The 12,413-nt window shown below is 54.4% G+C and overlaps 1 protein-coding gene across 1 annotated transcript in view; it reads left to right on the top strand.

Annotated features, from left to right (window-relative positions):
* Window positions 1-257: 257 nt before the first annotated feature.
* Window positions 258-12,413, top strand: part of rbm34 (RNA binding motif protein 34) — a gene marked incomplete at its 5' end in the record, with an annotated part of 16,014 nt that continues 3,858 nt past the window's right edge. The window contains 8 exons of the mRNA XM_055158039.1: window positions 258-406; window positions 488-695; window positions 2,929-2,988; window positions 3,105-3,148; window positions 3,235-3,318; window positions 3,690-3,753; window positions 7,271-7,313; window positions 10,310-10,428. Of these exons, the coding sequence (XP_055014014.1) occupies window positions 258-406; window positions 488-695; window positions 2,929-2,988; window positions 3,105-3,148; window positions 3,235-3,318; window positions 3,690-3,753; window positions 7,271-7,313; window positions 10,310-10,428 (771 nt within the window). The remainder of the gene's footprint in view (window positions 407-487; window positions 696-2,928; window positions 2,989-3,104; window positions 3,149-3,234; window positions 3,319-3,689; window positions 3,754-7,270; window positions 7,314-10,309; window positions 10,429-12,413) is intronic.

The following is a 12,413-nucleotide window of genomic DNA, read 5'->3' as shown; positions in this document are numbered from 1 at the left end:
TTTAGTCCTGGTTTAGTCTGGTTTAGTCCTGGTTTAGTCCTGGTTTAGTTCCTGGTTTAGTCCTGGTTTAGTCCTGGTTTAGACCTGGTTTAGTTTAGTCCTGGTTTAGTTCCTGGTTTAGTCCTGGTTTAGTCCTGGTTTAGACCTGGTTTAGTCCTGGTTTAGTCCTGGTTTAGTCCTGGTTTTAGTCCTGGTTTTCCTGGTTTAGTCTGTTTATCCTGGTTTAGTCCTGTCTGGTTTGGTTAGTCCTGGTTTAGTCCTGGTTTAGTCCTGGTTTAGTTCTGTTTGTTTCTTTCCAGATCTTGAGGAAAATTGAACCCAAAGAAAAACCAAAAGCTCCAGAAGTTCAGACTCAAAAGAAGAAAATCAAAATAACTCCAGAGTCCGAGGCCAGAGTCCAGACCAGGTATGAGTCCCGGATCAGTCCTGGTTGAGTCCTGTTTTAGTCCCGGTTCAGTTCTGGTTGAGTTCTGGTTCTGGTCCACAGGGAGCGGGCTCTTCAGTCGGGGGATGAGACGGACGGGACTCGGGTCAAGCGCAGGAGGACGACGGCGGCGGCGCCCGGAGACGAGGACGACGGACCCGAGTTCTGGGTCAAACGACGACAGAAACTGAAAGAAAACAAACGGAAGGAGAAAGAACGAGAGACGAGGACGGTGTTTGTGGGAAACCTGCCGCTCTCCTCCACCAAGAAGGTACGGAACCCCCCAAAAACACACCGAAGAACCGACCGAGAAGGTACAGAACCCCCCCAAAAACACACCGAGAACCGACCGAGAAGGTACGGAACCCCCCAAAAACACACACCGAGAACCGACCGAGAAGGTACGGAACCCCCCAAAAACACACACCGAGAACCGACCGAGAAGGTACGGAACCCCCCCAAAAACACACCGAGAACCGACCGAGAAGGTACGGAACCCCCCAAAAACACACACCGAGAACCGACCGAGAAGGTACGGAACCCCCCCAAAAACACACCGAGAACGTACGGAACCCCCCAAAAACACACCGAGAACCGACCGAGAAGGTACGGAACCCCCCCAAAAACACACCGAGAACCGACCGAGAACCCGTCAAGAAGGTACAGAACCTGCTGAGAAGTTCTGTAAAAATCCTGTAGTAAAAACATTCGTCCGTTCGTCAGTTTGAGCGACACTTTCACTGCCTCAGTTTGTCCTGAGAACAAAACTCACACAACACGACTTCACTCAGACACAAACTCACACCTGTAGAACATGTTCCACCTGTAGAACATGTTCCACCTGTAGAACATGTTCCACACGTGTTCAAATAAAGAGCGGCATCTCTGTTGAAGCAGCTGCAGTGTGAAACTTAAATCATCCTGAAAATGTCTCCAGAGTCTCAGTAAACGTCACGTTCTCTCAAATTTAAACAAAAAATTTACCAAATCTCTGCTCCTCGTCTCCAGTGGAACGTCTGTGTAAAAACCCAAACGAGTCTGTGTCAGGTTCTCCAGAATTCTCCTCCGTCCAGGAAACTGTAGAGTAAAAGAGTGAAGTTCTTAATCAGAATAAAGAGCCGAGCTCGAGCGACGCCGTCGCAACAAAGAACGAAAAACAGAAACAAAAGTGAAACTGAAGCTCAGACGCTCTGACCCTCTGACCCTCTGATCCTCTGACCCTCTGACGCTCTGATGCTCTGACCCTCTGATGCTCTGACCCTCTGACGCTCTGACTCTGACCCTGCTCTGACCCTGACCCTCTGACCCTCTGACCCTCTCTGACCTCTGACCCTCTGACCCTCTGACCCTGACGCTCTGACCCTCTGACGACCTGACCCTCTGACCCTCTGACTCTGACCCTCTGACCCTCTGACGCTCTGACCCTCTGACGCTCTGACCCTCTGACGCTCTGACCCTCTGACCCTCTGACCCTCTGACCCTCTGACGCTCTGACCCTCTGACCCTCTGACCCTCTGACCCTGACTCTGACCCTCTCTGACCCTCTGACCCTCTGACCCTCTGACCCTCTGACCCTCTGACCCTCTGACGCTCTGACCCTCTGACCCTCTGACCCTCTGACCCTCTGACCCTCTGACCCTCTGACTGACCCTCTGACCCTCTGACCCTCTGACGCCTCTGACGCCTCTGACCCTCTGACCCTCTGACCCTCTGACGCTCTGACGCTCTGACGCTCTGACCCTCTGACCCTCTGACCCTCTGACCCTCTGACGCTCTGACCCTCTGACCCTCCCTCTGACCCTCTGACCCTCTGACCCTCTGACCCTCTGACGCTCTGACCCTCTGACCCTCTGACCCTCTGACCTCTGACTGACCTCTGACTCTGACCCTCTGACCCTCTGACCTCTGACCTCTGACTCTGACCCTCTGACCTCTGACCTCTGACGCTCTGACCCTCTGACCCTCTGACCTGACTCTGACCCTCTGACCCTCTGACCTCTGACCTCTCTGACCCTCTGACGCTCTGACCTCTGACGCTCTGACGCTCTCTGACGCTCTGACCCTCTCTGACCTCTGACCCCTCTGACGCTCTGACCCTCTGACCTCTCTGACTCTGACCCTCTGACCCTCTGACCCTCTGACCTCTGACTCTGACGCTCTGACCCTCTGACGCTCTGACGCTCTCTGACCCTCTGACGACCCTCTGACGCTCTGACCCTCTGACCCTCTGACGCTCTGACCCTCTGACCTGACCCTCTGACCCTCTCTGACTCTGACCTCTGACTCTGACGCTCTGACCGCTCTGACCCTCTGACGCTCTGACCCTCTGACGCTCTGACCTCTGACGCTCTGACCCTCTGACCCTCTGACGCTCTGACCCTCTGACCCTCTGACTGACCCTCTGACCCTCTGACGCTCTGACCCTCTGACCCTCTGACCTCTGACCTCTGACCCTCTGACGCTCTGACCCTGTGACCGTGTCTGTGTCTGTTTCTTTTCTTCAGACTCTTCGGGTTCTGTTCAAAGACAAAGGTCCCATTGAGTCGATCCGCTTCAGATCTCTGGTGAGTCCTGCTGTAGACCTCAGACGAGTCCGGCCCGAGTCCGGCCCGAGTCCGGCCCGAGTCCGGCCCGAGTCCGGCCCGAGTCTGGTCTAAATCTTGATCCAACTGTGTTTCAGGTCAGAGAAGATCCAAGTGTGTCCCGCAAAGTCGCAGGAATAATGTGAGAACAACCAGAACTAGACCAGGACTGAACCGGGACTGGACCAGGTCTAAACCCGGTCTGACTCTGGTCTGTGTTGTGTGCAGGAGGAGCGCTCACCCGCAGAAGCAGAGCATAAACGCTTACGTCGTGTTTAAAGACGAGGAGAGTGTCACCAGCGCCCTCGACAGGTACCACCCGGAACTACAGGTCACCTCAGGTCACCTCAGGTCATCTCAGGTCACCTCAGGTCTCCTCAGGTCACCTTAGGTCTCCTCAGGCCTCCTCAGGTCACCTTAGGTCTCAGGTCTCCTCAGGTCACCTCAGGTCACCTCAGATCGTCTCAGGTCACAGGTCAGGTCACTCCTCAGGTCACCTCAGGCCTCCGCAGGTCACCTCAGGTCACCTTAGGTCTCCTCAGGTCACCTCAGGTCACCTCAGGCCTCCTCAGGTCACCTCAGGTCACCTTAGGTCTCCTCAGGTCACCTCAGGTCACCTCAGGTCTCCTCAGGTCACCTCAGGTCGTCTCAGGTCTTCTCAGGTCGTCTTGTGTCTGTTTCAGGAACGGTCTGGAGTTGGAGCCGGATCTGTTCATCCGCGTTGACCGAGTCTCAGCCTCAGCCTCGGTCAGTACACACATGTGTGTCAGGTCCCTCCCTCTGTGTGTGTCAGGTCCCTCTGTGTGTGTGTCAGGTCTCTCTGTGTGTGTGTCAGGTCTCTCTGTGTGTGTGTGTCAGGTCCTCTGTGTGTGTGTGTCAGGTCCTCTCTGTGTGTGTCAGGTCTCTCTCTGTGTGTGTCAGGTCCCTCTCTGTGTGTGTCAGGTCTCTCTGTGTGTGTCAGGTCTCTCAGTGTGTGTCAGGTCTCTCTGTGTGTGACAGGTCTCTCTGTGTGTGTCAGGTCTCTCTCTGTGTGTGTGTCAGGTCTCTCTGTGTGTGTCAGGTCTCTCTGTGTGTGTCAGGTCTCTCTGTGTGTGTCAGGTCTCTCTCTGTGTGTGTCAGGTCTCTCTCTGTGTGTGTCAGGTCTCTCTGTGTGTGAGGTCTCTCTCTGTGTGTGTCAGGTCTCTCTCTGTGTGTGTCAGGTCTCTCTGTGTGTGTGTCAGGTCTCTCTCTGTGTGTGTCAGGTCTCTCTGTGTGTGTCAGGTCTCTCTCTGTGTGTGTCAGGTCTCTCTGTGTGTGTCAGGTCTCTCTGTGTGTGTCAGGTCTCTCTCTGTGTGTGTCAGGTCAGGTCTCTCTGTGTGTGTGTCAGGTCTCTCTCTGTGTGTGTCAGGTCTCTCTGTGTGTGTCAGGTCTCTCTCTGTGTGTGTCAGGTCTCTCTGTGTGTGTCAGGTCTCTCTCTGTGTGTGTCAGGTCTCTCTCTGTGTGTGTCAGGTCTCTCTGTGTGTGTGTCAGGTCTCTCTGTGTGTGTCAGGTCTCTCTGTGTGTGTGTCAGGTCTCTCTGTGTGTGTCAGGTCTTCTCTGTGTGTGTCAGGTCTCTCTGTGTGTGTCAGGTCTCTCTGTGTGTGTCAGGTCTCTCTGTGTGTGTCAGGTCCCTCTCTGTGTGTGACAGGTCTCTCTGTGTGTGTGTGTGTGGTCCCTCTGTGTGTGTCAGGTCCCTCTGTGTGTGTGTCAGGTCTCTGTGTGTGTGTCAGGTCTCTGTGTGTGTGTCAATCTTCTGTGTGTGTCAGGTCTCTCTGTGTGTGTGTCAGGTCTCTCTGTGTGTGTCAGGTCTCTCTGTGTGTGTCAGGTCTCTCTGTGTGTGTGTCAGGTCTCTGTGTGTGTCAGGTCTCTCTGTGTGTGTCAGGTCTCTCTGTGTGTGTCAGGTCTGTCTCTGTGTGTGTCAGGTCTCTCTAGTGTGTGTCAGGTCTCTCTGTGTGTGTCAGGTCTCTCTCTGTGTGTGTCAGGTCTCTCTCTGTGTGTGTCAGGTCTCTCTGTGTGTCAGGTCTCTGTGTGTCAGGTCTCTCTCTGTGTGTCAGGTCTCTGTGTGTGTCAGGTCTCTGTGTGTGTCAGGTGTGTCAGGTCTCTGTGTGTCAGGTCTCTCTCTGTGTGTGTCAGGTCTCTCTGTGTGTGTCAGGTCTCTCTGTGTGTGTCAGGTCTCTCTGTGTGTGTCTCTCTCTGTGTGTGTCAAGGTCTCTCTGTGTGTGTCCAGGTCTCTCTGTGTGTGTCAGGTCTCTCTGTGTGTGTGTCAGGTCTCTGTGTGTGTGTCAGGTCTCTCTCTGTGTGTGTCAGGTCTCTCTCTGTGTGTGTCAGGTCTCTCTGTGTGTGTGTCAGGTCAGGTCTCTCTCTGTGTGTGTCAGTGTGTGTCAGGTCTCTCTCTGTGTGTGTCAGGTCTCTCTGTGTGTGTCAGGTCTCTCTGTGTGTGTCAGGTCTCTCTGTGTGTGGTCAGGTCTCTGTGTGTGTCAGGTCTCTCTCTGTGTGTGTCAGGTCTCTCTCTGTGTGTGTCAGGTCTCTCTGTGTGTGTGTCAGGTCTCTCTGTGTGTGTCAGTGTCAGGTCTCTCTGTGTGTGTGTCAGGTCTCTGTGTGTGTCCAGGTCTCTCTGTGTGTGTGTGTCAGGTATCTCTGTGTGTGTCAAGTCTCTCTGTGTGTGTCAGGTCTCTCTGTGTGTCTCTGTGTGTGTCAGGTCTCTCTCTGTGTGTTGTCAGGTCTCTCTGTGTGTGTCAGGTCTCTGTGTGTGTCAGGTCTCTCTGTGTGTGTCAGGTCTCTCTGTGTGTGTCAGGTCTCTCTGTGTGTGTCAGGTCTCTCTCTGTGTGTGTCAGGTCCCTCTGTGTGTGTCAGGTCTCTCTGTGTGTCAGGTCTCTGTGTGTGTGTCCAGGTCTCTCTGTGTGTGTGTCAGGTCTCTGTGTGTGTGTCAGGTCTCTGTGTGTGTCAGGTGTGTGTCAGGTCTCTGTGTGTCAGGTCTCTGTGTGTGTGTGTCAGGTCCCTCTCTGTGTGTGTCAGGTCTCTCTCTGTGTGTGTCAGGTCTCTCTGTGTGTGTGTCAGGTCTCTGTGTGTGTGTCAGGTCTCTCTCTGTGTGTGTCAGGTCTCTGTGTGTGTCAGGTCTCTCGTGTGTGTCAGGTCTCTCTCTGTGTGTGTGTTCAGGTCTCTGTGTGTGTCAGGTCTCTGTGTGTGTCAGGTCTCTCTCTGTGTGTGTCAGGTCTCTCTGTGTGTGTCAGGTCTCTCTGTGTGTGTCAGGTCTCTCTGTGTGTGTCAGGTCTCTCTCTGTGTGTGTGTCAGGTCTCTCTCTCTGTGTGTCAGTGTGTGTGTCAGGTCTCTCTGTGTGTGTCAGGTCTCTCTGTGTGTGTCAGGTCTCTCTGTGTGTGTGTCAGGTCTCTCTGTGTGTGTCAGGTGTCTCCTCTGTTGTCAGGTCTCTGTGTGTGTCAGGTCTCTCGTGGTGTGTCAGGTCTCTCTGTGTGTGTCAGGTCTCTGTGTGTGTCAGGTCTCTCTGTGTGTCAGGTCAGGTCTCTGTGTGTGTGTCTCTCTCAGTGTGTCAGGTCTCTCTGTGTGTGTGTCAGGTCTCTCTGTGTGTGTCAGGTCTCTGTGTGTGTGTCAGGTCTCTGTGTGTGTGTGTCAGGTCTCTCTGTGTGTGTCAGGTCTCTCTCTGTGTGTGTCAGGTCTCTCTGTGTGTGTCAGGTCTCTCTGTGTGTGTCAGGTCTCTCTCTGTGTGTGTCAGGTCTCTGTGTGTGTCAGGTCTCTGTGTGTGTGTGTCAGGTCTCTCTGTGTGTGTCAGGTCTCTGTGTGTGTCAGGTCTGTGTGTGTCAGGTCTCTCTGTGTGTGTCAGGTCTCTCTGTGTGTGTGTGTCAGGTCTCTGTGTGTGTCAGGTCTCTCTGTGTGTGTCAGGTCTCTGTGTGGTGTCAGGTCTCTGTGTGTGTCAGGTGTGTGTGTCAGGTCTCTCTGTGTGTGTCAGGTCTCTCTGTGTGTGTGTGTCAGGTCTCTGTGTGTGTCAGGTCTCTGTGTGTGTCAGGTCTCTCTGTGTGTGTCAGGTCTCTCTGTGTGTGTCAGGTCTCTCTGTGTGTGTCAGGTCTCTGTGTGTGTCAGGTCTCTGTGTGTGTGTCAGGTCTCTCTGTGTGTGTCAGGTCTCTGTGTGTGTGTGTCAGGTCTCTGTGTGTGTCAGGTCTCTGTGTGTGTGTCAGGTCTCTGTGTGTGTGTCAGGTCTCTCAGTGTGTGAATGACCTTTGTTGTTTTTTTGCAGCATGATCACAAACGCTCCGTCTTCGTTGGGAATCTGCCGTTTGGTGAGTTTAGACTCGAGAGAAAAACACGACCAACAGACCTGGTTTAGTCCTGGTCCTGGTCTTGGTCTTGGTCCTGGTCCTGGTCCTGGTCTTGGTCTTGGTCTTGGTCCTTGGTCCTGGTCCTTGGTCCTTGGTCCTGGTCTTGGTGGTCCTGGTCTTGGTCCTGGTCCTGGTCCTGGTCTGGTGGATCCTGGTCTTGGTCTGGTCTTGGTCTTGGTCCTGGTCTGGTCTGGTCCTGGTCTTGGTCTTGGTCTTGGTCTTGGTCCTGGTCTTGGTCCTGGTCCTGGTCCTGGTCTTGGTCCTGGTCTTGGTCCTGGTCCTGGTCTTGATCCTGGTCCTGGTCTTGGTCCTGGTCCTGGTCCTGGTCCTGGTCCTGGTCTGGTCTGGTCTTGGTCTGGTCCTGGTCTTGATCCTGGTCCTGGTCTTGGTCTTGGTCCTGGTCTTGGTCCTGGTCTTGGTCTTGGTCCTGGTCTTGGTCTTGGTCTTGGTCTTGGTCTTGGTCCTGGTCCTGGTCTTGGTCCTGGTCTTGGTCTTGGTCTTGGTCTTGGTCTTGGTCTGGTCCTTGGTCTTGATCCTGGTCCTGGTCCTGGTCCTGGTCCTGGTCCTGGTCCTGGTCCTGGTCCTGGTCTTGGTCTTGGTCCTGGTCCTGGTCCTGGTCCTGGTCCTGGTCCTGGTCTTGGTCCTGGTCCTGGTCTTGGTCTGGTCCTGGTCTTGGTCTTGGTCTTGGTCCTGGTCTTGATCCTGGTCCTGGTCCTGATCCTGGTCCTGGTCTGGTCCTGGTCCTGGTCCTGGTCTGGTCTTGGTCTGGTCTTGGTCCTGGTCCCTGGTCCTGGTCCTGGTCCTGGTCCTGGTCTTGGTCCTTGGTCCTGGTCCTGGTCTTGGGTCTTGGTCCTGGTCCTGGTCTTGGTCCTGGTCCTGGTTCTGGTCTTGGTCTTGGTCCTGGTCCTGGTCTTGGTCCTGGTCCTGGTCTTGGTCCTGGTCCTGGTCCTGGTCCTGGTCTGGTCCTGGTCTGGTCTTGGTCCTGGTCCTGGTCCTGGTCCTGGTCCTGGTCCTGGTCCTGGTCTTGGTCCTGGTCTGGTCTGTGGTCCTGGTCCTGGTCCTGGTCCTGGTCCTGGTCCTGGTCCTGGTCCTGGTCCTGGTCTTGGTCCTGGTCTTGGTCTTGGTCCTGGTCTTGGTCCTGGTGGTCCTGGTCTGGTGGTCCTGGTCTTGGTCTGGTCTTGGTCCTGGTCCTGGTCCTGGTCCTGGTCCTGGTCCTGGTCCTGGTCCTGGTCCTGGTCTGGTCTTGGTCCTGGTCCTGGTCTTGGTCCTGGTCCTGGTCCTGGTCTTGGTCTGGTCCTGGTCCTGGTCCTGGTCCTGGTCTTGGTCCTGGTCCTGGTCTGGTCTGGTCCTGGTCTTGGTCTGGTCCTGGTCTGGTCTTGGTCTTGGTCCTGGTCTTGGTCCTGGTCCTGGTCCTGGTCTTGGTCCTGGTCCTGGTCCTGGTCTTGGTCCTGGTCTGGTCCTGGTCTTGGTCCTGGTCTTGGTCTGGTCTTGGTCCTGGTCTTGGTCTGGTCTTGGTCTGGTCCTGGTCCTGGTCTGGTCTTGATCCTGGTCTTGATCCTGGTCCTGGTCTTGGTCCTGGTCCTGGTCCTGGTCCTGGTCCTGGTCCTGGTCTTGATCCTGGTCCTGGTCCTGGTCCTGGTCCTGGTCCTGGTCCTGGTCCTGGTCTTGGTCTGGTCTTGGTCCTGGTCTTGGTCTTGGTCCTGGTCCTGGTCCTGGTCTGGTCCTGGTCTTGGTCCTGGTCCTGGTCCTGGTCTTGTCTGGTCTTGGTCCTGGTCCTGGTCCTGGTCTTCTGGTCCTGGTCCTGGTCCTGGTCCTGGTCCTGGTCTTGGTCCTGGTCCTGGTCTTGGTCTTGGTCTGGTCCTGGTCCTGGTCTTGGTCTTGGTCTGGTCTGGTCTGGTCTGGTTCTGGTCCTGGTCTTGGTCCTGGTCCTGGTCTTGGTCCTGGTCCTGGTCTGGTCCTGGTCTCTGGTCCTGGTCCTGGTCTGGTTCTGGTCCTGGTCTTGGTTCTGGTCCTGGTCTTGGTCCTGGTCTTGATCCTGGTCCTGGTCCTGGTCTTGGTCTTGGTCCTGGTCCTGGTCCTGGTCTTGATCCTGGTCTTGGTCCCTGGTCTGGTCCTGGTCCTGGTCTGGTCCTGGTCTTGGTCCTGGTCCTGGTCCTTGGTCCTGGGTCTTGGCTGGTCCTTGGTCTGGTCTGGTCCTGGTCCTGGTCTTGGTCCTGGTCCTGGTCTTGGTCTTGGTCTTGGTCCCTGGTCTTGGTCTTGGTCCTGGTCTGGTCTGGTGGTCTGGTCCTGGTCCTTGGTCTGGTCTGGTCTGGTCCTGGTCCTGGTCTTGGTCCTGGTCTTGATCCTGGTCCTGGTCTGGTCTGATCCTGTCCTGTCCTGGTCCTGGTCTTGTCCTGGTCCTGGTCTTGGTCTGGTCTGGTCCTGGTCTCGATCCTGGTCCTGGTCCTGGTCTCTTGGTCCTGGTCCCGGTCCTGGTTCTGGTTCTGGTCCTGGTCCTGGTCCTGGTCCTGGTCTCTTGGTCCTGGTCCTGGTCCTGGTCCTGGTCCTGGTCCTGGTCCTGGTCCTGGTCCTGGTCCTGGTCTTGGTCCTGGTCTGGTCTGTCTTGGTCCTGGTCTTGGTCTTGGTCCTGGTCCTGTCCTGGTCCTGGTCTTGGTCTGGTCCTGGTCCTGGTCTGGTCCTGGTCCTGGTCCTGGTCTGGTCCTGGTCCTGGTCTTGGTCCTGGTCCTGGTCTTGATCTGGTCTGTCCTGGTCCTGGTCCTGGTCCTGGTCCTTGGTCTGGTCCTGGTCCTGGTCCTGAGGTCCTGGTCGGTCTTGGTCCTGGTCCTGGTCCTGGTCTTGGTCCTGGTCCTGGTCTGGTCTGTCTGGTCCTGGTCTTGGTCTTGGTCCTGGTCCTGGTCTTGGTCTGATCCTGTCCTGGTCCTGGTCCTGGTCTTGATCCTGGTGTCATGTGTCTCCAGACCTGCAGGAGGTGCTGTTGCGGAGACATTTTGAGGACTGTGGTGGTGTTGAGGCCGTTCGACTGATCCGAGACCCACAGACGGGACTGGGAAAAGGCTTCGGATACCTGCTCTTCCAGGTCAAGTACAAGTACTACAAACACAAGTACAAGTACTACTACTACTGCTACTACTACTACTACTACAGATTGTACTAATACTTGTTCTGTTATTTGAGGTACTGCACTGACTGTTAATTCTTCTACTGTCATATTTGGGTCATTTCATAAAATTTCAAGAAAATCTCACGCGTCATGTTTTTAAAAAAGTTTGAATAAATGACCAGTTGGTTCCTTCATGATCATGGACCGACCCTGTGACGTTTGAGTCGTTTTCAGTCGTTACTTTTCAAGTTGCAGCTCGTTTAGTTGGGGATGTGTCCGTTTACAGGCCCAAAATCACAACATTTTTTCTCAGCAGTTTCCACAGGTGGATTTGTCCGTTAGTATCACACAGTGAGTGTGTTTACAGCTCATCAACAACCCGGTTATGTGCTTTTTTGAGTCTCCCGGTTTCTTCATGGTTCATGTAAACGCAGTAACCTGGTTTCAGTGTCCTGGTTATTAGAAACCGAGTTACTGTAGCTGGTTTATTCTGATAGTAACAGGAGACTGTGACATGTAAACGCAGTATCCTGAATACTGCAACATCAAGCTGAGTCACATGTGTCCAAAAGACACTTTCCAGCCTTTTCACCACAACAGTAGCGACATAAATAAATTGACCAAACGAGTGAATCCATCCATCCATTTTCGTCCGCTTATCCGGGGTCGGGTCTCAGGAGCATCAGTCTAAGCAGGGACTCCCAGACTTCCTTCACCCCAGACACGTCCTCCAGCTCCTCCAGGGGAACCCCGAGGTGTTCCCAGGCCAGCCGAGAGACATAGTCCCTCCAGTGTGTCCTGGGTCTTCCCCGGGGCCTCCTCCCGGTGGGACATGAACACCTCCTGAGGGACACGTCCAGGAGGCATCAGAACAGATGCCCGAGCCTCAACTGGCTCCTCTCCACGTGGAGGAGCAGCGGCTCTACTCCGAGCTCCTCCCGTGTGACTGAGCTCCTCACCCTGTCTCTAAGGGAGACGCCCAGACGCCCTGCGGAGGAAACTCATTTCGAGCACTTGTATCCGCGATCTCGTCCTTTCGGTCACTACCCAGAGCTCATGACCAGAGGTGAGAGGAGGAACGAAGACTGACCGGTAAATCGAGAGCTTCACCTTTCGACTCAGCTCCTCTTCACCACAACGGTCCGATACAGCGACCGCATCACTGCAGACGCTGCACCTGATCCACCTGTCAATCTCACGCTCCGTCCTCCCTCACTCGTGAACAAGACCCCGAGATACTTGAACTCCTCCACTTGAGGCAGAGACTCTCCACCCACCCGGAGAGGACAAGACACCTTTTTCCAGTCGAGAACCATGGCCTCGGACTTGGAAGAGCTGATCTTCATCCCAGCTGCTTCACACTCGGCTGCAAACTGCCCCAGTGCTGCAGGTCCTGGTCTGATGAAGCCAACAGGACAACATCATCTGCAAACAGCAGAGATGATCCTGTGGTCCCCAAACCGGCCCCTCCGGCCCCTGACTGCGCCTGGAAACTCTGTCCATAAACACAATGAACAGAACCGGTGACAAACGAGTGAAATGACTGTAAAATTAAGAGCTGCACTAAACCTGCACATGTACAACCTGCACATGTACAACCTGCACTCGTGTGATCACTGAAAATCTAAAACATGAACTATCACCTGTACAACACACAGAACAGACTCACCATCATCAGCACCTCTTCTGTCACAAAACAACACACATAATCCACAGTCGAGTCTTTTACTCCAAAAGAATCTGAACCACATCAGCGACACAAGGAGCAGCTGTTTTTATCACCACTAACAGTTTATGCTAATTAGCCAAACGGTCTTAAGTTTCATTTCTGTAAAACATAAACAAATGTGATCAGAGTTGAATGATCTGATCAAACAGCTGATGTGTCTCTAGTGTTTATGGTTTATATGTTGTAAAGTTGAGTTTATTTATGCAGAAGATTTGACTGAAGAATCTGTTGG

The sequence above is a fragment of the Boleophthalmus pectinirostris genome, unplaced genomic scaffold (assembly GCF_026225935.1).
Source record: "Boleophthalmus pectinirostris isolate CB_2022bp ecotype Guang Dong unplaced genomic scaffold, ASM2622593v1 HiC_scaffold_22, whole genome shotgun sequence".
In the NCBI taxonomy this organism is placed as follows: Eukaryota; Metazoa; Chordata; class Actinopteri; order Gobiiformes; family Gobiidae; genus Boleophthalmus; species Boleophthalmus pectinirostris.
Note: the sequence above shows the minus strand (reverse complement) of the source record. Positions and strands in the feature narration are given on the sequence as shown.